This window comes from Canis lupus, chromosome 10 (assembly GCF_048164855.1).
Source record: "Canis lupus baileyi chromosome 10, mCanLup2.hap1, whole genome shotgun sequence".
Taxonomy (NCBI): Eukaryota; Metazoa; Chordata; class Mammalia; order Carnivora; family Canidae; genus Canis; species Canis lupus.
In genome coordinates, this window is record NC_132847.1 from 27,875,067 (window position 1) to 27,896,272 (window position 21,206).

A 21,206-nucleotide genomic window follows, 5' to 3' on the forward strand; every position below is an offset into this window, starting at 1 on the left:
AAACCAAGACCCCTGAAGAGGCCCCCACAGGGCACTTTAGGACTCCTGGAAAGTTAATTTCAAAGGACATCCAGTAAGTGCAGTCCTACCACACATCTTGTCATTGCTAAGCTCTATATGACCATATGCCTGGGAAGACTCCACAACCTGCCATCAGGTTAGTTCTGAGGCCAGAGATGCGGAGGAAGGCCCACAGTAATCAGACTGGAAGGGAAAGCTCCGGCTCCAGACATGTCTACAGACTCAGGGACCAGGGAGTTTGTTCCTACAGCAAGAGCTTCCTACTAGCTTGGTTAAAAAAGAATCAACATCTGATTTGGCCCAGACTTGCCCTAAGTCTCTCCCCTTGTGGCCAGTCTCCTGGCTGCAGGAGCCAAACAGCTGAGGACCCTCTGCTTTCCAGCAGCTAGGTCAAGAGGGGAGCAGAAGCCTCAGAAGCAGCAACAGAAACAGTCTCTGAGGCACTCACCACGCACTCTACGTGCCAGCAGTGGGCTCAGCTCAAGGTCTCCTGGCTGCCAGGCCAAGAAAGTCCTGTTCTAACAGGTGAGTGAGCCAGTAGCTCACTCTCTTTCTCTGTTTCCCGGTACACATCTCATTGTCTCTGGTATCCCAAAGTCCTATTCTGCCCCCTGTTCTGTTACCTTAGATTCTCTTGAACTACCCAGGGATAGGTGAGAAGACGATGTTTAACCAAGTCTTCATAGCCAACAATTTCCCCAAACCCAATGCTTTTTTTCCCCCTCTCCAGTCCCCCACCAGAGGGCAAAGGAAGGCCCTAAGTCACCAGTAACTCAATCTTAACAGCATCATGGCCTCACAGGTGCTCACCTGGAGGCCTCAATGACTTTAAGAGGTCAACACTGTAATAACAGGTACAAAGACATCTGTGTATCTGGTCATGTGACTGGAGGGGTGGGGCTGCCAATCCTTTTAGTCAAATGAATTCCCAAGTGGGCTCTGTTGATGAAGGCCACAGCACACTCCTCTGCTCTCACTGCACTTAACATAGTGGCGGACAAGTAAAAAGCATGGAAACACCTCAGGGCTTGAACTTCATAGGTCTCTCTATAAAGTCCCTGAGATATGAGAAACTGTTCCCTGTACCTCACGGATACTAAAGGACAGCCTTATAGGAGAAGCAGGGGTTACCTGGGAGGAAAAGCAGGAGAAGAGAAACTAGACACCCCAGACTCCACCCAAGAAGCATACGCAACAAGGGGAGCAGCACAGAGATAGGGAGACAGGACACTTTCTCCATACACAGGACCTGCCTGCCAAAATTTACTGGATGGCAGGAATCCTAGATCTGTGGGCGAGGATTGAGTCATGATATAAATCTCCTTTTTCTAAGCAGCATGTGCAAAAACTCCTCCATCTCAGGAAGGGAAGGTGGGGAGGAGGGGGCAATATGTGGGGAAGGTGGTCGTCTGCAATTAGAAGCACAGATTTCATTTTATTACTAGAGCAGCCTCCTCAAATTACAAAGAGTCCATTTTGGAAAAGACTAGGAAGCTAACCTGGCTTTGGATAGGGTCAAAATACCACCATTGTGAAACCATTTCATTGCAGTGTTGAAAATTTCCTCGTAAAAAGCAAATTTTCCAAAAAAAAAAAAAAAAAAAGCAAATTTTCCTATAACTGTAAATCAGTCCCTCACTGCAATTTTAGAAATCTATCCCCCACGACCCATCCCCCCCCCCAAAAAAACAACAGCTATTACCAGAAATTCTAGATGCAAGACAGTAGAAGCTGAGCTCCAGTATAATGAGGAGAGACTCTGAATGGTGCCTCGAGGCAGACCATACAAGAACAGGGTAGAAAGGAGTCATATACACTTAGAAAGCTCATTTAGGGAAAAGGCTGTGCATAATGCAAGCAGGCCCCAGAGTACAGACACTCCCTCCCGGCCTGCTCAGAGGCAGGCTGTGAGCCACGACACTGGCAGATGGCTGCCCCAGTGGCAATTGTGCATGCTCCAATGGCCGCCTCCCTCGTCCACCCTCAAGCACAGGCTTATGCGCCCATGAGGGGTGGGGAGCACCAGCAAACACTACCCCCAAAGAATAATGCCTTTCCCTAGGTAAGGTAAACAATTCCATCAGAAGGCAGAAGCCATTTCTCTCTGTGCAGGAAAAAGGAGCTACAAACATAAAGTTGCTCATTCAAAAGAGACAGATGATCTCCGCAAGCCAAGCAGTGCCAAACCGTCTGCAAAGGGTTTGCACATCCATCAGTACAGTGGCTATGTGGGGGAGGGGAGCAGGAGTATGGTAGGCCCACTCAGGGTGCAGGACTCTCTGGCCTCGGGCCATTTGTTTTTTGACTGGAACAGGACCCCCAGGGGAGAGTAGAAGCCAGCAGTCTTCCCACGGGGGCTCTAGCCTGAGCAAAGGTGCAAGCAAAGGTTTGATCTGGAGCGCACTCTCTATTCCAAATGCTCCCAGTCCTCCCAGTCCATACCCAAAGTCTGTCCACTTCAAGTATCCACACTTAACAAGATTTCAGGGGTGGTTTACTGTCGCGTTTTGAGCCAGACACTTCTCCCTCCTACCACTAACCCCCACCTTTTTTTTTAGTCACATGTGACTAAAAGAGAAATGGCAGTTCACTAGTCTTATGCCTAAAATAACCTACTGAGAAATATGGTTTATGAACTCTCCTGTAATACAATATATAATTCAGAGCCCAGCCATTTGTCACACTATTGAGTAATCCACAGGCATCCCAAGGGTCTGACAATAAAATTTGTAAATCAATAGCAAAAAGCAATGCACCTTTAGCCACTCAGGTAAAACATTAAGAACATTTTTTAGCAATGATTTTTTTTTAACTTAGAAAAAATGAATTTCTGACTACAAATACTTGTGAAGGAGCTGTATGCCAGAATGAAAGACTTTATGCTTTCTAGACCCCCTCTGACAGCTGATTTCAATGCAAAAATAAAAACCCCAAGATTCACATTTTCCCAATTAAAATAATGGCTTTCTTCTATAAACCCTGGTATTAGCATGACAGAGATGACCACATCAGTCGTAAGAAAAGTGCCTGTACCTTCTGCACCCAAGAAGAGCAAGCAAAATACCTGCTTTGTGCAAGAGGAAAGCACTTAAAACAGGATACAAAATAATAAATTATTGCAGTGCTGGGTCTAAAGCTATTTTTCTTTCTTCTGGATGATCAAACACTGAGTGTGAGCGTAGGGGTAGGCATCTTGATCTGCAAACATATTGCCATAGTGATTGGTGCTGAGATAGAAAGATAAAACAGGGAGAACTTCATTTATATTCCAAGGAACAGAAACAAGTGCCCTGATCGTTCAGCCCTACAAAGAGTCCTAATGCCAAATGAACGGTCTCCACCTCAGCCAGGGCATAGCACCCTTCAGGATCAGACATGGGCTATGTGTCTAAACTGCTGACCAATTATTGGCCTATAGCAGACCTCTCCTCAGGATGCAGCAGGTACACAGGGGCTAAAGACGCAGGCGTTGGGGCCCCATAGTAAGATTTCTCCCCCTGACACAGAAGTGAGACAGAGTCAGGTGTTTCTCTTTTTACCTAACATGTCACTTGGACGTTAAGTGACTTGGTTTTAATTTTTTTTTTATTTTGGAATAATTTTAGACTAGGAGAAAAGTTGCAAAAAAAAAAAAAAAGAAAAAAAAAGTAGAACTCCTTTAAACCCTCCACTCAGCTTCCCCAGACATTAACATCTTACAAAACCATACAATTATTGGAACTAAGAAATTAACACTGGTACAACAGTACTAACTAGAGACTTTATTCAGACTATACCCGTTTTTCCTCTAATGGCTTTTTTTCTGTTACAGAATTTTTTTTTTTTTTTTTAAGATTTTATTTATTCATGAGAGACAGAGACAGAAGCAGACTCCATGCAGGGAGCCTGACGTGGGACTCGATCCCAGGTCTCCAGGATCACGCCCTGGGCTGAAGGCAGCGCTAAACCTCTGAGCCACCTGGGCTGCCCTGTTACAGGATCTAATCTTGGATACCACACTGCACATAGTTGTCATGTCTCCTACAATCTGTGACATCTACTCAATATTTGTTTTTCTTGACCTGGATGTACTTGCAGAATAATGGCCAGCTTTTTTCTAGATCACACCTCACTTTAGGTTTGTCTGATGTCCACTACTATAAGAGCTGTTGCTATGAACCTGGCACTACAGTGGACACTTTATATGTTCACTGTATGTACTACTTAAGACAACTCTCTGAAGTAGGTATTAATTACTACCCCTATTTTGCAAGTGATACTTCATTAAATCTTAGTAAAATTAACAAACTTGCCCGAGACTACCCAGCTATAAAAGGCAGGGCTGAAGTATGGGCCCGGGGAGACCAATTCTACAACACTCCACCGCCTGCTATACTCCAGGCACTCAAACAACAACACACCAAGACACAGGCTGGACACTGCCTTCTGGCCGTTCCTTCTCTGGAGGACATTACTCTGAAGAAAGGGCACTCTAGCTTTCGTCATTTTTCCAAAGGAGACAAACTACTCCACTTTAACTTCTAAGTTCTGTCCAAACAACCAGTAATTTGTTTCTCTTAACAAGAAGCACCTCCCTGGCCTAAGGACAAAGAAGAGGCCACTGTTCTGAGACTTCATTCTGGACTAGCGGCAGGCAGAGATGAAATATATGAGCATGTAGGTGTGCTCCACTCAAAAGAACCCCCTTCCAATGGCTTCTGCAGGTGGAGACACTGCAGTCAGAGGAATTAAAAACAACAACAAAACCCCAGAAAAAAAATTTGTAAGGTCTTATATTTATTTATTCATGAGAGACACACACAGAGAGAGGCAGACACACAGGCAGAGGGAGAAGCAGGCTCCCTGCAGGGAGCCCAACGTGGGACTCCAACCCGATCCCAGGACCCCTGGATCACGCCCTGAGCCAAAGGCAGATGCTCAACTGCTGAGCCACCCAGGCGTCCCCAAACCCCAGAAACTTCTGACTGCTTTTCCATGTCCAACCCTGAAATGTCCAACACAACCTGGCACTTCCTCTTCCAAATTAGGCTCTTTGGGAAAGCTGAGGTACAACCCATTCCTGCAGCACAGGAGCAGGGGGTGAGAGGGAACTGTCAAGGGACAGGGCTATGGGAGACAGGATGGGAAGAACTCCAGCTGCACTCCAGGATTTGTTTCTAATGCTTAGAACTTTAGATCACTCAGTTGCACAGACTTGATTTTTCCCAAATAGCCTCTCTGGCAATGCTAATATGTTTTTCCTCTCATTCTGACTGATCAGCGAAATACATGGCTGGAAGGACTGCCTTGGAAGTAATTTCTTTGATGCTGGCAAAACTGAGAAAATATTCCCCTAGTTACACACCCTCACATCTATCCATCCCTGCCACCTGCCACTTGGCTACAGGTAAAGGCCATTACGGTAAAGAAGCAAAGGAGGCAGGAGGGCAGACCGCAAGGAAGGTAGAAGGGAAAAGGGCTCAGTATGAAAATGAGGAAGGGAGAGAGAACATTTTGTTCAAAGTGAGTCACTACAGAACTCAGACTTTCACTGACATGCATAAGCAGGGTTAGATGATGCCAGCAAATAGGTGAGAAGAGAGCCTTCTTTTGATCTGTCTCTTTTCCCCCACTGCCCTTCAACTCCTGAAGTGCCCCAGCCAATCTCATCACTAAGATGGACTCGAGGAAATTCGACATTTCAACTGGCTGTCCCTATTAACTAACTGTCGATCTTATGCAAGAGTCCCTCCCCTTTGAAATCTCCCATTCTATACCTAACTCCAAGGTATCTTCATCTAGGGTATTTTGATCAAATACTGGAAGTTGAAATGCTAATGGTCTTTAGGGAACAATTCCTCCAGCTTCTCCATCTGCAATCTAACCTAGGGAGAATCTAAAACCAGCTAAGAGGGATCCCTGGGTGGCGCAGCGGTTTGGTGCCTGCCTTTGGCCCAGGGTGCGATCCTGGAGACCCGGGATCGAATCCCACATCGGGCTCCCGGTGCATGGAGCCTGCTTCTCCCTCTGCCTCTCTCTCTCTCTCTCTCTCTCTCTCTCTCTCTCTCTCTGTGACTATCATAAATAAATAAAAATTTAAAAAATAAAATAAAATAAAATAAAATAAAACCAGCTAAGAGCCCTCAAACCTGACTGCAGACAGGGCTACTTAATCCACTGTTTTTAGGGACATCTGGATCTACCCTTAAGATCCCTAAGATTTAATCCAGGAAACAAAGCTTAAATAATTCTGCATCCTCTTGAATAATTTCCCCCCCTCAATGTCAACAGTCCCTAAAATATACATTACTTGGTTCCCACAGAGATCTCAAATTACATTGCTTTCAAACAATGATCCTGCAGATTGAAATCCTAGGAAAAGCGATGGGATTTGGGACCCTTCACTGATGGACCATGGGCTCCAAAAGAGACTAAGAGGTAACCACTCCTTTATGCTGCGCCTTGAGATCTTCCTCAATTAGTGTATACAAAGCACCAGGCACAAGAGGGTTCCCCAAAAAATGTTGGTTTTCTTCCCTTTCCCAACAGCTAGACTAGAGTCTCTGGGTCCTATTCTGCCCCAGTCAATCATTCTTGGCTATGGTAGACTAGACAACCTCCTCACTGTCTGTCCAAAAGCCTGACTTGGCAAAGCCCGGATGACAGAAAGGAGATTAATAAAATAATGTTTATACAACATGTAGAGGGCTGCGGGGATGGGGGGATAAAGGTAGTTTTATTTTTCCCCCTAGGCAAAAAAAAATTTTTTACAAACATACCCTATTACCATTGCATGAATACTCCACCTCTACCCAGATACACTATATCTACAGATAATCAAATCTGAAAACTTTTAATTCAAAGAAATAGTTCTTTCCTTTTAAATAACTGCTTATGCAAACCCAAAACAGATTATATTCTGTAAATAAATTAAAACACAACTCAATCTTTGACCACATCAACATATTATGGGAAATAAGGCAAGACCAACAATCTATTAGTTTATAAACAATATCAAAACAAAACCCCCACAGGAACAAAAATATATCAACCTAATTAATTAGAGCACAGACACCAAGAGGCTCACAGACCCCCTTGTACACTAGTTCTGCTTCATTCAGGTTCTTCTCAAGCCTACACCTAAGATCAGTGGCTAGCAGGATACCACACCAACTCTGACTAATGAAATTGCCAGGAACCTACAAAAGTCTTGATATTCCCTGGTTCAGAAAAGACAAGGTTGGATCAAGCTCAGAGGAGCTTTTGGTAAAGCTCTCCAGCTTGCCCCATAGGTCAAACAAAGGTCTCCTTATTAACTCCACCAGGACATTCCAAAAGTCCCCTGAATGATGTGCCCATCGGGTCTCACACTCCAGCTATGCAGTGTCTAGGGCTTAGATTGCTCTAGGAAGGGGATCCCTGGGTGGCTCACCAGTTTAGCACCTGCCTTCAGCCCAGGGTGTGTTGCTTACGTAACTACATTCCTAGTCTATAGGAGGACCTACAACATAAGCCCAGGCAGGCATTCAATGCCCCCCATGTTATCTCTACCATCAAGCATTGCATCTGAAACATACAACAAACATAACATGAAATAGGTAAGTTTTTTAATGTCACTGTCTCCGAAATTACTGTTTTAGTTCTCTTCTTCCACTTATTCTCAAACACCTCAAACCTAGGATTTTCTATCATCTTTCTTCACTTTCTCATCTCCCATTCACAGCACAGACCCTGCCTGGACTCAACTACACACTCATAGCTTACACTTACTTACATCTTTAGTTCTACTGCCTCGTTAGCTCTCCTCATCTCTCCTCCAGCCCTCTCTCCCACTGCCTCCTATCTCTGACAGAGGGGATGCTGTCCACCACAACCATGCCATTATTCCCTATATATCTCTGCCTCTCCAGCCAGAGAGATGTACTCCCAATCTGAGATCTCTGTTCATGCCATCCCCTCTCCATCCACTTATGCGTCCTACCTATTCTCTTTTCTACCTCGTCCATGTTTACTTCCTCTTAAGTTACCCTTAAGTTACCACTAATACTACAACAAAACCAAGAATGGGACAGTTTCTGGAAAAGAGCCTCTTATTCGAGTTCCAAGGCAGCCCTTGAGAGCTATTTCCAGCCCTGGTTAGTCCCAACCTTGGAGATGGCCTAGACAGTCTTAGCCAGCAGAGTGAGGCCAATATGAAAGAAAGAAAGAGAAGTCAAAGCTACACAAATCATCTGAGCCAAAGCCAAGCCCAGGGCATGAGGGCTGGGACTGGTTTTGGCAGCTTGTTTTCCATTATCCCTACTCCAGTTTAAGCTTTTCCTTTCAGCCAGTTTGGGTTTCCCGATCTTTGAGAGCTGAGGCTGTGCCATTCTGCTCAGGAGCCTTTATTAAACCTCAGAGAGAACAGGCAGATGCAAGAAGCAAGGACACAAGAGAGTAAGGGCCTAAGATAAGCATTAAGCATACAAATTCTTGTTAGAAAACAGACAGCCAATAGCTGCTCTCCATCACCACCCAAGTCCACAGACTGCAGACTAAACCTTGGTCTACACCATCCAGGAAATGGCAGGCCAAAGCCTGGGCAGAGATGCTGTGGTGCCAGTGCAGAGCTCAGCCAGCTAGTTTCAAAGTGGCCTCAGCACTGGCAGTGACTGCCGTGGAGTTCACAGGCTTTTCTGCCCTGGCTTCCACTTGTTCCCCCAGGAAGCATGGGATTTGGCTGCTAAGGAGCAGTAATGAGCCATACTAGGAGAGAACTCCACAAATGGGAAATGAGGATTCTCTGAAATGGAGAGATCTAAACTGTACTCAAGGAACCTTCTGGGGCCTTCACGTATTCCAGCCCACCTTCCTTTTCTCTCCCAGGACAAGGTAATTTGGAGCGTCAGAAAATGCTCATATGAGCCTCAAAAGGCCTGGCATCCTTCTGCTCTAAGCAGGTCTCCTGACAAATTCTTATTACCAAGGTACAAAAGAGATGCTCAGAGCAGAGAATGCTTGTTAAGCGTTAAGCCTTTGTTAAAGGCTTGGTAGACGGTTGTCGTGAGGGAGATGGGCCAGAAGTATAGGTAGGAAAGAATAAATAAAGCTCCCAGGGAATCCCCAGAAGACTGGAAAGCCTTCAAAATGGAAGTAGGAGGTCAGGGGGAGGCACTGTGCAGAAAAAAGTAGCACCAAAGATAAGCTATGTTGAACATGTCATCCTGAAAAGTTGCTAGAGATAGCAACTTGAGTTCAACAGAAGAGAGACATGACCCAAACACCACACAAAAGCTACCCTATTTCCTCTATCCAGCCCGTTATATCTTGTTAGTACTGCACTCAAGCCAAGCCGAGGCAGGGAAGAATCAAGAGAGGCCTACTGCTGTAGACATTCCTCAGACCTTCTGGTGGCAACCAAGTCCCACTGCACCACACTGATGAGACACAGGGGCTCAGGTATAAACTGCCCCTGACCAACACTCCACTGATCACCTGTGCTCATGGGCCTAGATATGTATGCATGTGTGTGCGTGCGCATGAGTGTGTGTGTGCACACATGTGAGATTGTGTGTATGTATGTATGTATGTGTGTGTACACACACACACATGCAAGGCAGGGCTGGGCCAGAAGCAGGTCATATGCTTGTGGAGCACCCTGAGGAAGATCTCTGCACACTAGGGAAGGAGGGAGGTGGTGGAGGGCACAGGTGTCCCACCTCAACTCAGCCTATGGGATAATAGAAAAAAAATATCTGGCCTTTATCCCTGGTTCTTGGCAAAGAGCTCCTAAAATCCCTGGAATTCAGGAGTGACAAGAGTATCTTTGTTATTCCAGAGTTTATGCTGATGCAATAACTCGGGCAGAGGGAGGGGAGAAAACAGCTTTAGATAATTTCAGAATGAGGATAGATCACCAGAAAGAGTAAGCTATGATTTTTTTTTAAAAACTTTCCTATTTATTTTTTAAGAATTTCATTCATTTATTCATGAGAGACACAGAGAGAGAGAGAGAGAGGCAGAAACACAGACAGAAGGAGAAGCAGGTTCCATGCAGGGAGCCTGATGTGGGACTTGAACCTGGGACTCCAGGATCACGCCCTGAGCCAAAAACAGACGCCCAACCGCTGAACCACCCAGGCATCCCAACCCATGATTAATTATAGAGCTGAAACTTTTAGCCCCATCTGCTGACCTCCAGGAAGAGGTGGGAGGGCTGAAGATGAAGTTCAATCACCAATGTCCAATGACTTAATCAATTATGTGTATGAAATTCAAACTCCATAAAAGCCCTTGAACAACAGGTTTCAGAGAGCTTCCAGTCTGGTGAACACACCTAAGTTGTGGGAGGGTGGGTGTTTAGAGATGGCAGGGAGGTGTTGTATGCCTTCCCCCATACCATACCTTGCCTTATGCATCTCTTCCATTTGGGTGTCCCTGAGCTGTAGCTTTCACAATAAGCCAATAAATTAAAGTATATTCCTGAGTTCCCTGAGCTAGGAGTTGTCCTAGCAAATTATCAAACCTGAGGAGGAGGTTGTGGAAATTTCCAATGTACAGCTGGTCAGTCATACAGACAGGGTGGCCTGGGGCTTGCAACTAGCAGCTGAAGTAGATGCAGTGTCCCTGAGACCCTTAACTTACAGGATCTGACACAGCTCTAGGAATATGGGGTCAGAATTGAACTGCTGGACACTCAGGTGGTATGTGAGGACTCAAGAATCACATGGCCCCTTCCAAGCTGCAAGGAGCCAAAGGCCTCCCAGAGGCAATCCCACAGAGTCACCCAGACCAGACTCAGGTGCTCCTTAAGACAGATGTCCAGGGCCTACAGGAAATCAGGCTCCTCTCTTAAATACTTGAAACAGAGTAGTTGGTCTACTATAAATGAGGTTTTTAAAATTCAATTCCCTCCTATTGCTCGTGCAGATCTGAAATGATCTGACCAGATGGCTGGTGCTCTATAATTCTTGGATTGCTCTCATCAGTTGTTGATGATTTGGATTTTTTTCTTTTCCTTTTTTTTTTTTTTTAACCCCCTCACATGAATGTGTTCCTGCAGAGGCTGTCTGCATGCTCCCATTAAGTGGGCTCTTTGTGCTGATGCCAGTACTTCTCAGGTTCTAAAAGCCTCCTCTTAGAAGTCAGCTCAGGTCAATAGGGAACCCCAAGTTTGAGCTTCCCTGAGCCCACATGGAGCCAACAAGCAGCACTAGCTCACAGCAGGACAATAGGGCTCTTTGCTCAGGCTGCCTTATTACCTTTACTTCTCCTTCAGGTCCCCAAGGAAAGGAAGGCAACAAAGGTGTATTTTCTTTTTTTTTTTAATGACAACTTCAGCCACTTACTGAACATTTCTTATGTGCCAGGACCTGTGTGAAACATTTTACATATGTTAACCTTGTTTTATAGTCTCACATCATCTCTGGGAAGCAGATATTTTCAGATGAGGAAACTAAGGCTCAAAGATTCTCATCAACCTAGCCAAGAACACACAGCTCAAAAAAGAGAATTTTCATAGAGTTGGAAGTTTAGCATTGTAAAATCTGACTCACTGAGCTATAAACAATACAAAGAAAAGGAAGGCCCCAGCCTCACCAGATCCTCCTTCATGCCCTCAGGGAGCACAGGACACTTCCATTAGGACATTCAAAACATTCTAGTGCCTCTTTCTGTCTCTACATCTTCTGGGAAACGGTAAGGTACTGAAGGTAGGGGTCATGTCTCATTTGCTCCTCAAAAAGACAGCACTGGCATGGTGATGAGGAGCTCAGGCTTGGGGCCAGACAAAGCTAGTTTTGAATTCTGACTCTGCCACTTATCAGTCATTTGACTAAGTCACTTCTGAGACTCAGTTCTATCTATAAAAGTGAGGATAGTTGCAGCACCTGCCCTCAAAGAACGGCCAGCACAACCAACACTCAGTAAATGTGACACATCACCTGTATCTCTGGCACAGAGGATATTCTGAGAAAAGCCCAGGGAGCAGAGACTCTATCACATTTGGATGTGCCCAGCTTTCTGCAGTAACCACAGCACAAAGTCCTAGGTGTCAGGGGTCCTTAGCTCCAAGACAAATTTCTGAATTGTTTGCCCAGAACCCATAGGACCTGCCAGCAAACAGTTTTCCTCTGCTTGCTTGTGAACAGATGATGCTGAATCCACACTCAAATGCTTGCTGTGCCTCCGTAAGGTGAGACAGATCTCAAAATAAACCAGAAGACAGAGAGAGACAGGAAAATCACTTCCAGGAACAAGAGGCTCACAGTGAGGATGCTGACAGTAATAACAGAGGCAGGCAGACTTCAGGAGAGTGACCTGCAGCAGCTAGGGCTGCAAGGCTGGGGCCCAATTTCCACCTGGCCTGGTGGGAAGACCCCTAAAGCCATGGGTAGGTCCCCTGGTGTTCCAGGCCACAGTAGGCAGCCTGGAAAGCTACCCTCATATGAGCCCAGACCATGTATCCCAGGATGCCCTCCTGGACGCCTGAGGACAACAGAGCTGAGGTTCTCCCTTCAGAGACCTGAAGGGACAAAAATTACTGAATTAGGGGTAATACCTGTCAACAAAAACTAGCCATTTCCTTAAAAGTCCCCAAAAGATACTCCATCATCTTCCTTGTGCCGAGTCCCTGACTTCCAGGCAGAAAAAGTCCCCCCTCCCCCCCCCAATCAAAAATCTCTGTGAAGGGAGGAACAGAGGGCACTTCAGGACCAAAGAAGTCTCTCCTCCTCACCTGAAGTACCCCTCCCCACTGAAGACCAGAAGCCTACACATTCATGCACCTTCCCTGGCATTCAAATCCACAATCAAGTTTAAAAGATAGCACAAATGGACAATTTACTATTTAAAATCAGAACTGAGCATACTGAGTGATATCTTCATGCCAAGAATCCTCACAACAGGCAGGGTAGAACATTTCCTCCATGTCACCAATAGGGAAACTGAAGAGAAGAAGGATTCAGTGATTCGCCCAAGATCCATCCTCTAGATAGCAAAGCCAGGATTTAAACCCAGGATTGGTTGAGTCTGAAGTCTGTCCTCTTAACTGCTAAATTATACTACATCCTCATTCATGTACCCATCAAACAGGTTCCCACTACAGACTACATTCCTTTTAACATTCCTTCAAGTAGCTGTGTTAGAAGCTCGCAGGTAGCATTCAGAATGTGGAGGATTAAATATTTTACTCTGATTGAAGGCAAGTGCCAGCCTTTCCACAGAGACCACCAAGAGGTCAATTTCCTGCAAAAAGACACACATACAAAACCTTCTTAATATAACAAACAGAACATCTCAATCCTATACTGGTGCCCTACAAAGTCTTCTCCACCTCCCCCGGTCTGACTCCACAGCCCTACACTCTGAATCACCCCACACCTAATCTTCCCTTACCCATCTCACTTTGATGGTGAGTGTAGGCAAAAATTTTCTTGGGATGAGGCCGGCATAACTGGAACCAGACCTGCTTTGCCCCCTGAGCTGTGGGCCTCCGTGTCTGTGCTCAACCAGAACACACCAGCCTTTGAGGGCAGGTTCAAAGTAATCTGGTGCAGATTTTATAAGAGGCTCTTGGGAAACCAGAAGGCAAAGGTGAGGTTAATGGGGTATTAAGTTAAACGTAAAAAAATCAGTGTTCCGCTCTAATTCTCCAGGAGACACTCAGAGCCCTCAGCTTGGCCTTGTCACCAATGCTCTGGCTCTCCCTCCTAAGGTGAGAGAGACAGGCTCCTTTGTTTAGCATTAACACAGCAGCCCCACTGCCAGAGGGGACTGGGCCAAGGCCCCAGGTCAGAACTTTCAGGCTTGTTCTACAATGTAGACCAGGGCCTTGAAGATTGCCACAGGAAAAGAGACCCTAGGATTGGAGGTCACGGGACACTGACCTCATCTGCTCTAAGCACTTGGCTGGTTACAAGTGGTACAAGCATTGTTAACCACATTAACAGTGTAAATAGCCCACATACTCCATGTCCCATCCTGGTGAGCCCTCTTATTTTGGTCCTCAAGGCTCAGAGAGCTCAGTTCTCAGAGAAGCTGCTGAAGGACAGCCAGAGGTTAGAGCTGCTGAACCCCATACCTCTGTTCCTAAAACCTCCCTCTACCCCAAGCCATTGGCTTCTACTTCACTTCCTTGGTGCTTCATTACTCTTCGGTGGCACCCACTACCCGTATGCAAGCCCAGCAGGAGTGATATTGCTACCAGAAAGTTGGCTGGCACAGTAAATGCTGCCTCTGCCAGCACAGCAGCAACAGGGGGCAGTGAGGACACTGTGATAAATACTGGCTCAGAGCTGATGAAACTCCATTGTGGCAGCTGCCAGGGCTTGCCATCCACCTTGCCACAGTGCCAGCAGCCTACGCTTGAGAACAGACCCAAGTGTCACCATAGTGGGGCACTAGTCAACAACGGCTGGGACCAGAAGGACAAAGGGGAGAAAGGTGGGTCGAGGCTCTGTGGTCATAGGACAAGTCAGCTGAGTGACACAGGTCAATGAGCCTGAATGTTTGCACAGGAAAATTAAGATGATCATGTACTCACTGTTGTGAAGATTGAACAAGATTATGCACATGAAGCACATAACATAGTACCTGATTAAACTCTCCACAAAAGCTGTTACTTTCTAGGCCATGGGCCCAGGTTCATAAAAGGGCTAGAAAGATGCTCCTTCTGAGGATGCCCCATTTAAAAACCAGGCCAGGACCAGCCCCTGTTTCTTGGCACAGGTTCCTTTAGCAACAGAACACTCCTGCCCCACACCAGTGCTCAGTACTCTCCTGTGAACAATATTTCAGTAGCACTGAGCCGAGCAGCAGAGCCTAAAATAGCATTTGCAGAGTGAGGCACATGTCATTGCTTCTCCTGTGTTTCAGAAGTGCAAGGAAATAAAGTTTTCAATCATTTGCTCAGAAAGCTCGGCCACCCACCACCTGCCTTCCTTTCAGGGCACTCACATGCCACAATCTCTCTTCTGCTGGAAAATGAAGGTCCTAAGGCCTGCAGCAGCAGCCATCCCTTGGAAGGACCACACTGTTCCCCTCCAGTGGGCCACAGAGTGACTGCTCTTTCAAAGCAGCACTGTGGGGACAAAGAACCTATGCACTTAGAATTCAGAGTGTGTTTCACAGGGAGAGGGCTGGGCTCAGTACCTGGCCGAAGGGCCTGCCACTCATAGGTCGGGTGAAACACCTCCAGGACCTCAGAGTCCAGCTCCTCTTCTGCTGTGGTATCCTTTCTCTCCGCTTCTTTGGTGCTGCTCTTCTCTGGGCTGGTGAGCGCAAACTCCTTCAGAGAAAGGAAAACACAGGGCGTGACCCACTATCAGGCATCAGGCAAACAGAAAGAACATGGCCTGGGTGGTACATTCTTCTCCTCTATACTCCTCCCCTTCCCATCCTTACTTATACCCTTCACAGGCTTAGCCTCAAAACCAGTATGAGTGAGGTGATACAGTTAATCAACACGTAGCATATGTTATGTGTATATAGCACTTCTGTATATGAGTAAGGAAAAACTCCACAAAATTCAATACTATCTCAAGGGGGTTAAGAAAACAAGCTGGGGAGAAGGGGTGTCAAAGGAGACAATAAAAGCCTTTTGCTTTTTACTTGCTGTGTTATTATACAGTCTGACATTTGAAACTCTTACCTAGTTGCTCTTACAAGTAAAAAAGATATATATAGAAGAAAAAAATGCACACATGAATGGGAGAATAAGTCTTCAAATGGTCACCCTGGACATACAGAAGCTGCCAGCTGGGGCCCAGCTGGTTCCAATGAAGCCCAGCAGGGCACAAAAGGGGCCTGGCAATTCCTCAGGGTACCCACAGGGCATAAATGACCTCTTGGGATGTTACAATCCATGGTGGTGGAAGGGCTACAAATGGGAAGCTTGAAAGTCTGGCTGGAGTTAGGGAGGAGTGAGAGAGGAAGAAGTCAAAGCTGAAAACCAATTCCTAAAACCTGTTTCCTTCCACCTCATGGAGAGCATGAAGGATTCACGAGATGGTATCTGTGGAGCACTTTGAGCTCAGGAGACAGAGATGCAAGATAAATACAAAGTATTATTCATTTTGCTCCTTTACAGCCTCCCGTCCTTCCTGTCCCATATTTAAATCTTTCTTGCATAAGAGCAGTAGAGCCTCAGGAAACTATAACCAGAGGGTTCCAGAGCTCTGAGATAGCCAAGGAGGAACCCCTACTAGCACACCGGGAGGTTAGTTCAACCTTCCCACCTCCTGAATCTTCCCCTAGTAACAGTGTATTTCATGATTTCCTACGAACCCAAACCTGAGCTAGGACCTTTACACACATCTCATTATGGTTTCCCAACAATTTTAACCTTGCATGGGAGGGAGCAATGCATCTCTTCCAAGCAGCACCCCAGTTCCAAATAGGTATCCCCACCTACCCAGTTCCTTAGGGTGTCACCTTTAATTAGCTGTCAGAGGGAAGGTAAGGTCAAGGTGTTAGTTACTGGTAATGACAATGGAAAGTCCCTTCAAGGATTTTTACATTTTAACAAGAAATAAAGGCATGATATTCAAATAGCAGGATTTCAGGTCTTGTTAAGGACCAGTAAGGAGGCAATCTTGGACAAGAATTTCCCAAATCATGTCACAAGCAATGAGAGGCAGAGACTACAGCATGATGGTTAAGAACTCAAGCTCCACATCACATAACCCAAAGTTTGAATCCCAGTTTCCTACGCCTCCCAGAAAGTTAATTAATTTTCTAGGCCTGTTTTCACACTTGTAAAGTAGAAGTCATGGTGACACCTAGTTCATATATTACATGAGGCACCACCTTGTAAACTATTAACCCTGGGTACATGGTAGCCATTACTCTTATTACGTGTAAAGACAATCATAGGTTCCAGGTTGGATGAGTCTGTGCTATGACATCCAACAGTGACTCTACACTATGACATGATTCAGGCAGGTCAGGTTTGGTTTGTCGTCATCTGTGCAGCCTGGCCCATCGAACCCCTCCTACTCTTTCAACATGAAATTCACACAGATCTGAGCCAAAAGAAAACTAGGAGAAGAAAAGCAGGCATGCTTATGGGACTACAGGAAAGACAGAATGGCAGGAGACACTGGCCAAAAGCCAGATTTCCTAAGAGCGGGCTCTGGGTTTTTCTCTTTCACCAGCATATCCCCAGAAAAGGACTCAGTTTATGGTCATCCAAGAACAAAGGAATGGAGAAACAATCCACTCCCACAGGCATGTACATCTTCTGGATGCTCTGGACTGAGGCAAACCCAAAGTAGCCATATCTACTAGAACCCAGGTACTAGGCCCACGTTCCAGAACAAAGAGTTCCTTGTCCACAAAGTACCTGAAGCCTATGTAATCCAGGGCCCATCCATGCCGGTCAGCCTCTGCCATAAGCACCATACACTAGACCATGGGACTAGGAGAATGTTAGTAAAATCTGCCTCCAAAGTGTGGGGGGTCAAATGCCTCCAAGGGCCAGGTGGGGCCAGGTGTACAATGGGGAGTGGTACTGCGAAAGTGCTGTGAAAAGTGGAGCCCTCCTGCCTTGACTGAGGAACACAGCTGCTATTCAGCTGGCCCACCACTGCCATGAAAAAAAGAAAACAGGTAAACAGATTTTTATGTCAACTTTTCCTATTTTAGAACACTAAGAGGGCCAAACTAAATGTTTCTAAGCTTTAAACTGCAGCTCTTGCTTTAGTCTATTAGCCAGGTAACTCCTGGCAGGTGTGGCTGTAAGCAAACAACCAAATTCTCATCACCAAGAGAAGCAGAAAGAGGCAACAGGAATGGTAATGATGAAAACATGGCAAAAAGCCCTTCAAACTCAAGGCTGGGCCAGTGTTTATTCTCTTGATGAGGCACTGGGAAGCCTCTTTTTCTAGATTTCTTTCAAGATTAATAAAGTAAACTCAATAAGGACACTGATGAACCACTGAGCCACATGCCTCAAGCCCTAGAGAGGCTACTAATCCCACCACTGTTCAAAATGTTTTTTGAGCTTCCACTTGGTGTCACCTCTGAAACAGATTTTAAGCTACATGCTCACACACGCACACACACATGCACAGACACACACACATGATCTGCCATTATTTTACAGTCCAAATCTGCTTTTAGTAAAGGTGATACAAAATTGGTGCTCCTCTGATCAGCTCACCCTATTCAAATCTAACTCTGAGTGACTTTGGACAGTTTGCCCAAATCACATCTGACAAGTACTGAGGGCATCAGTCAGTTCAAAAGGGGCATTTCAGAAAAGGTTTTGAGGAAAAGCAGGTAACCAGGTTGAGGCTATAATGATAAATCAGCAGCTACCATTGGGAGCTCCAGGCTATAAAGTGCCTTCCAAACCTCACAAATCATCCAAGTTTCAACCGTGAAGAGTACGTTTTTATTCCCATTTTACAGATGAGGACGGGTACAGGGCTTATGCAAAAAATCACACTGCTGAGAAAAGTACAGCAGAAGATTTCAGTCAGGCTTGCCTCGCTCCAAAGCTCATGCATGACTTTTGACTCCCTTCTGTGCATCTGTTCTTAGTCACGGGTCCTACTGATTGTGCCCTGCATGTTGAGGGAATTAAAAGGGGAGGGGGCAGAGTGAGATCACCTTAGCATGTCTGCCAGCGCATCCCCCCTCCCAGGAAGGGAAGACTTTCATGGAGCAAGTCAAAAACCAGTCCAAGAGAAAGGACAACCAAGACTAGCCCCTCTGTACTTAGGCAGTGCCCTCAATAGGAGATAAAGACCAGGAGGTGAGAGAAGCCAGCCAGCCCTTGGTCAGTTCTCAAGTAACCCTTATGTTCTAGTGCCCTCTCAGCTGGCTTCCCATGGCTCCCTTCAGTACTGAAACCTTAGCCCTCTCTTTTCCCTGCCACTATCACTCCAAATACCAATTTCTTCTCAACTGACTGGCAAGACATTCCAGCTAAGGTGTTAGCTACAACAGCTTACCATGTATCACTTCCTTGCACTTGCATGTGAGTAAGAGATTCTTAAGGACCAAAGCCTTTAAGATCCAGGAGAATGAATGAATCTCTAATGGTAAGCTGAGAGACACTGTGACAGAGACAGACTGCCAGGGCAACATTTTGGGACAGGATCCCTCCCTGACAAAGCCCTACATTAAACCATTAAAGCAGCCACCCCCTTACTAAAAATAACAGCTGACATTTATTGACCATACTCTGCCAGTCCCAATGCTAGGTGTTCTCTATATAGAGTCACACTTAATCTACACTTAAGATAGAGATTATCAACCCTATTTTATGGATGAGGAAACAAAGCTCAGAAATGGCCAAACTGGGGATCCCTGGGTGGCTCAGCGGTTTAGCGCCTGCCTTTGGCCCGGGGCGTGATCCCTGGAGTCCCCGGATCGAGACCCACATCGGGCTCCCTGCATGGAGCCTGCTTCTCTCTCTGCCTGTGTCTCTGCCTCTGTGTGTGTCTCTCATGAATAAATAAGTAAAAATCTTAAAAAAAAAAAAAAAAAAAAAAAAAAGAAATGGCCAAACTGGCAAAGTAGGTGGCAAAGGGAACTTACCAAGGGCCTGTGCTCCTTCCACTGGTTCCACTACCTCCCACATCACTATCTTTCCGAAGCCCAGTGACCACACACCCACAACTGCAACCACACTGCTCCTAAGCTGTGGCAACCCAAAGAGATCTGACAACAGAAGCCAGGAAAGGTGGCTAGCTCCAGATCACACCCTCATACACACCAACAGTCTTTACTAGGTGGCCATTAACTTGCACAAATGCCCTTGGGGCCACTAGGAGCTCCTGCCTGGACTCCAGGTTCTGTAGAAAGGATCATGACCACCTCCACCAACCCCACCACCCATTTTCACTGTTGTGAAGGTGGATGGCTGCATAATTTGGATTTTAAATGCCAACAGGGCAGCAATTTTTATGGTATGAGAGAAAAGATGCTTCAACTCCTACTTGTGCTTTAGCACATGATGAAAGATTATGACAAATGGATACAGCTTAGGAACAGACATAAGGATAAAAGTAGCTTCTGTTGATGAAAGTCAGTATTAACATTTTTCTGAGACTAAACTTAATAGAGCTAATATAAATGGGCCAGAATAATTATGGCTCTGAAAGCTCATCTATTTGGTTGGACTATTATCCAAAAGGGACTTACTAACACACAGTCCTTAAGCAAATTCATCAGCACGTTTTTGTTAATTGTGCATCTGCTAAAGCTCATGATGGGGAGCACCAGCTCCTGTGAGCTGCAGGTTGTGGGGGTGGGGGGGACACAGAACCCTGATTCCTTGAGACACTTGGGTGCTTTTCTGGCCAAGGCTATGCCAAAACAGCCCCTAACTCATGCTGTGGGATCTCAATCCTCATTAGCCCTGAGGAAAAGGAAAAAAAACACACACACACACACACACACACACACACACACCAGCACCAGCGAGATCTTAAGGAACATAAAAAGCTCAAAAGAGGGCAGCCCTGGTGGCGCAGCAGTTTGGCGCCGCCTGCAGCCTGGGGTGTGATCCTGGAGACCCAGGATCGAGTCCCACATCGGGCTCCCTGTGTGGAGCCTGCTTCTCCCTCTGTGTCTCTGCCCCTCTCTCTCTGTGTCTATGAATAAATAAATAAAGTCTTTAAAAAAAAATAAAAAGCTCTAAAGAATTCGTGACTCTTAACTGCACTTTCTCTTATGCTCCACAAAGTGGGGAGAAAGGCAGAGAGAAAACAAATGACTTTAGAGAGAAGGTGGAAGCTTGCCATGAGCCAGAGGTGAACCTCAGCTGAGCTGGATTGTTATTAAATTCATTACAATTGTCATTTGCACTTCAAGGCCCTCCTGCTCCAAAGCCTGCAGCACTTACCCAACATTTAGTAGGAGCCCCTGAGGTTGGGGAAGGTGGCCAGGGGAGGTTGAAACTGTCAGAAAGCTGACAGTCAAGGCTTCTCAGGAAAGAGGAAAAAGGGGGCACTGGGAGCTGGTCAAGGGCAGACTCTTGCTAGGGCCAGCCAGGAGACAGAACCAGGAGCCTTGGCTTGCTGCAGCCAGGCCAAGCTCAGAGCCTTCTCAGTCATTCTACTCCTGCCTGTGGCAGCGACAGAAACCCTGAGCAGTCAGGTCTAGGTTAATGAAGAGAGGCCTGGAAAGAACAGGGAGAAAAGGACAGAAGGAAAGAAGGAAAGAAAAAAGAGAGACAGAGACAGACGCAGCCCGGGTGGCTCAGGGGTTTAGTGCCA

General features: G+C 46.1%; 1 protein-coding gene across 2 annotated transcripts in view; it reads right to left on the reverse strand.

Moving 5' to 3' along the window:
- SIL1 (SIL1 nucleotide exchange factor) overlaps positions 1–21,206 on the reverse strand; it is a 218,713-nt gene that overhangs the window by 140,401 nt on the left and 57,106 nt on the right. For both annotated transcript variants that reach the window (XM_072841230.1, XM_072841228.1), the window contains one exon: positions 15,130–15,265. In XM_072841230.1, coding sequence (XP_072697331.1) covers positions 15,130–15,265 — 136 coding nt within the window. The remainder of the gene's footprint in view (positions 1–15,129; positions 15,266–21,206) is intronic.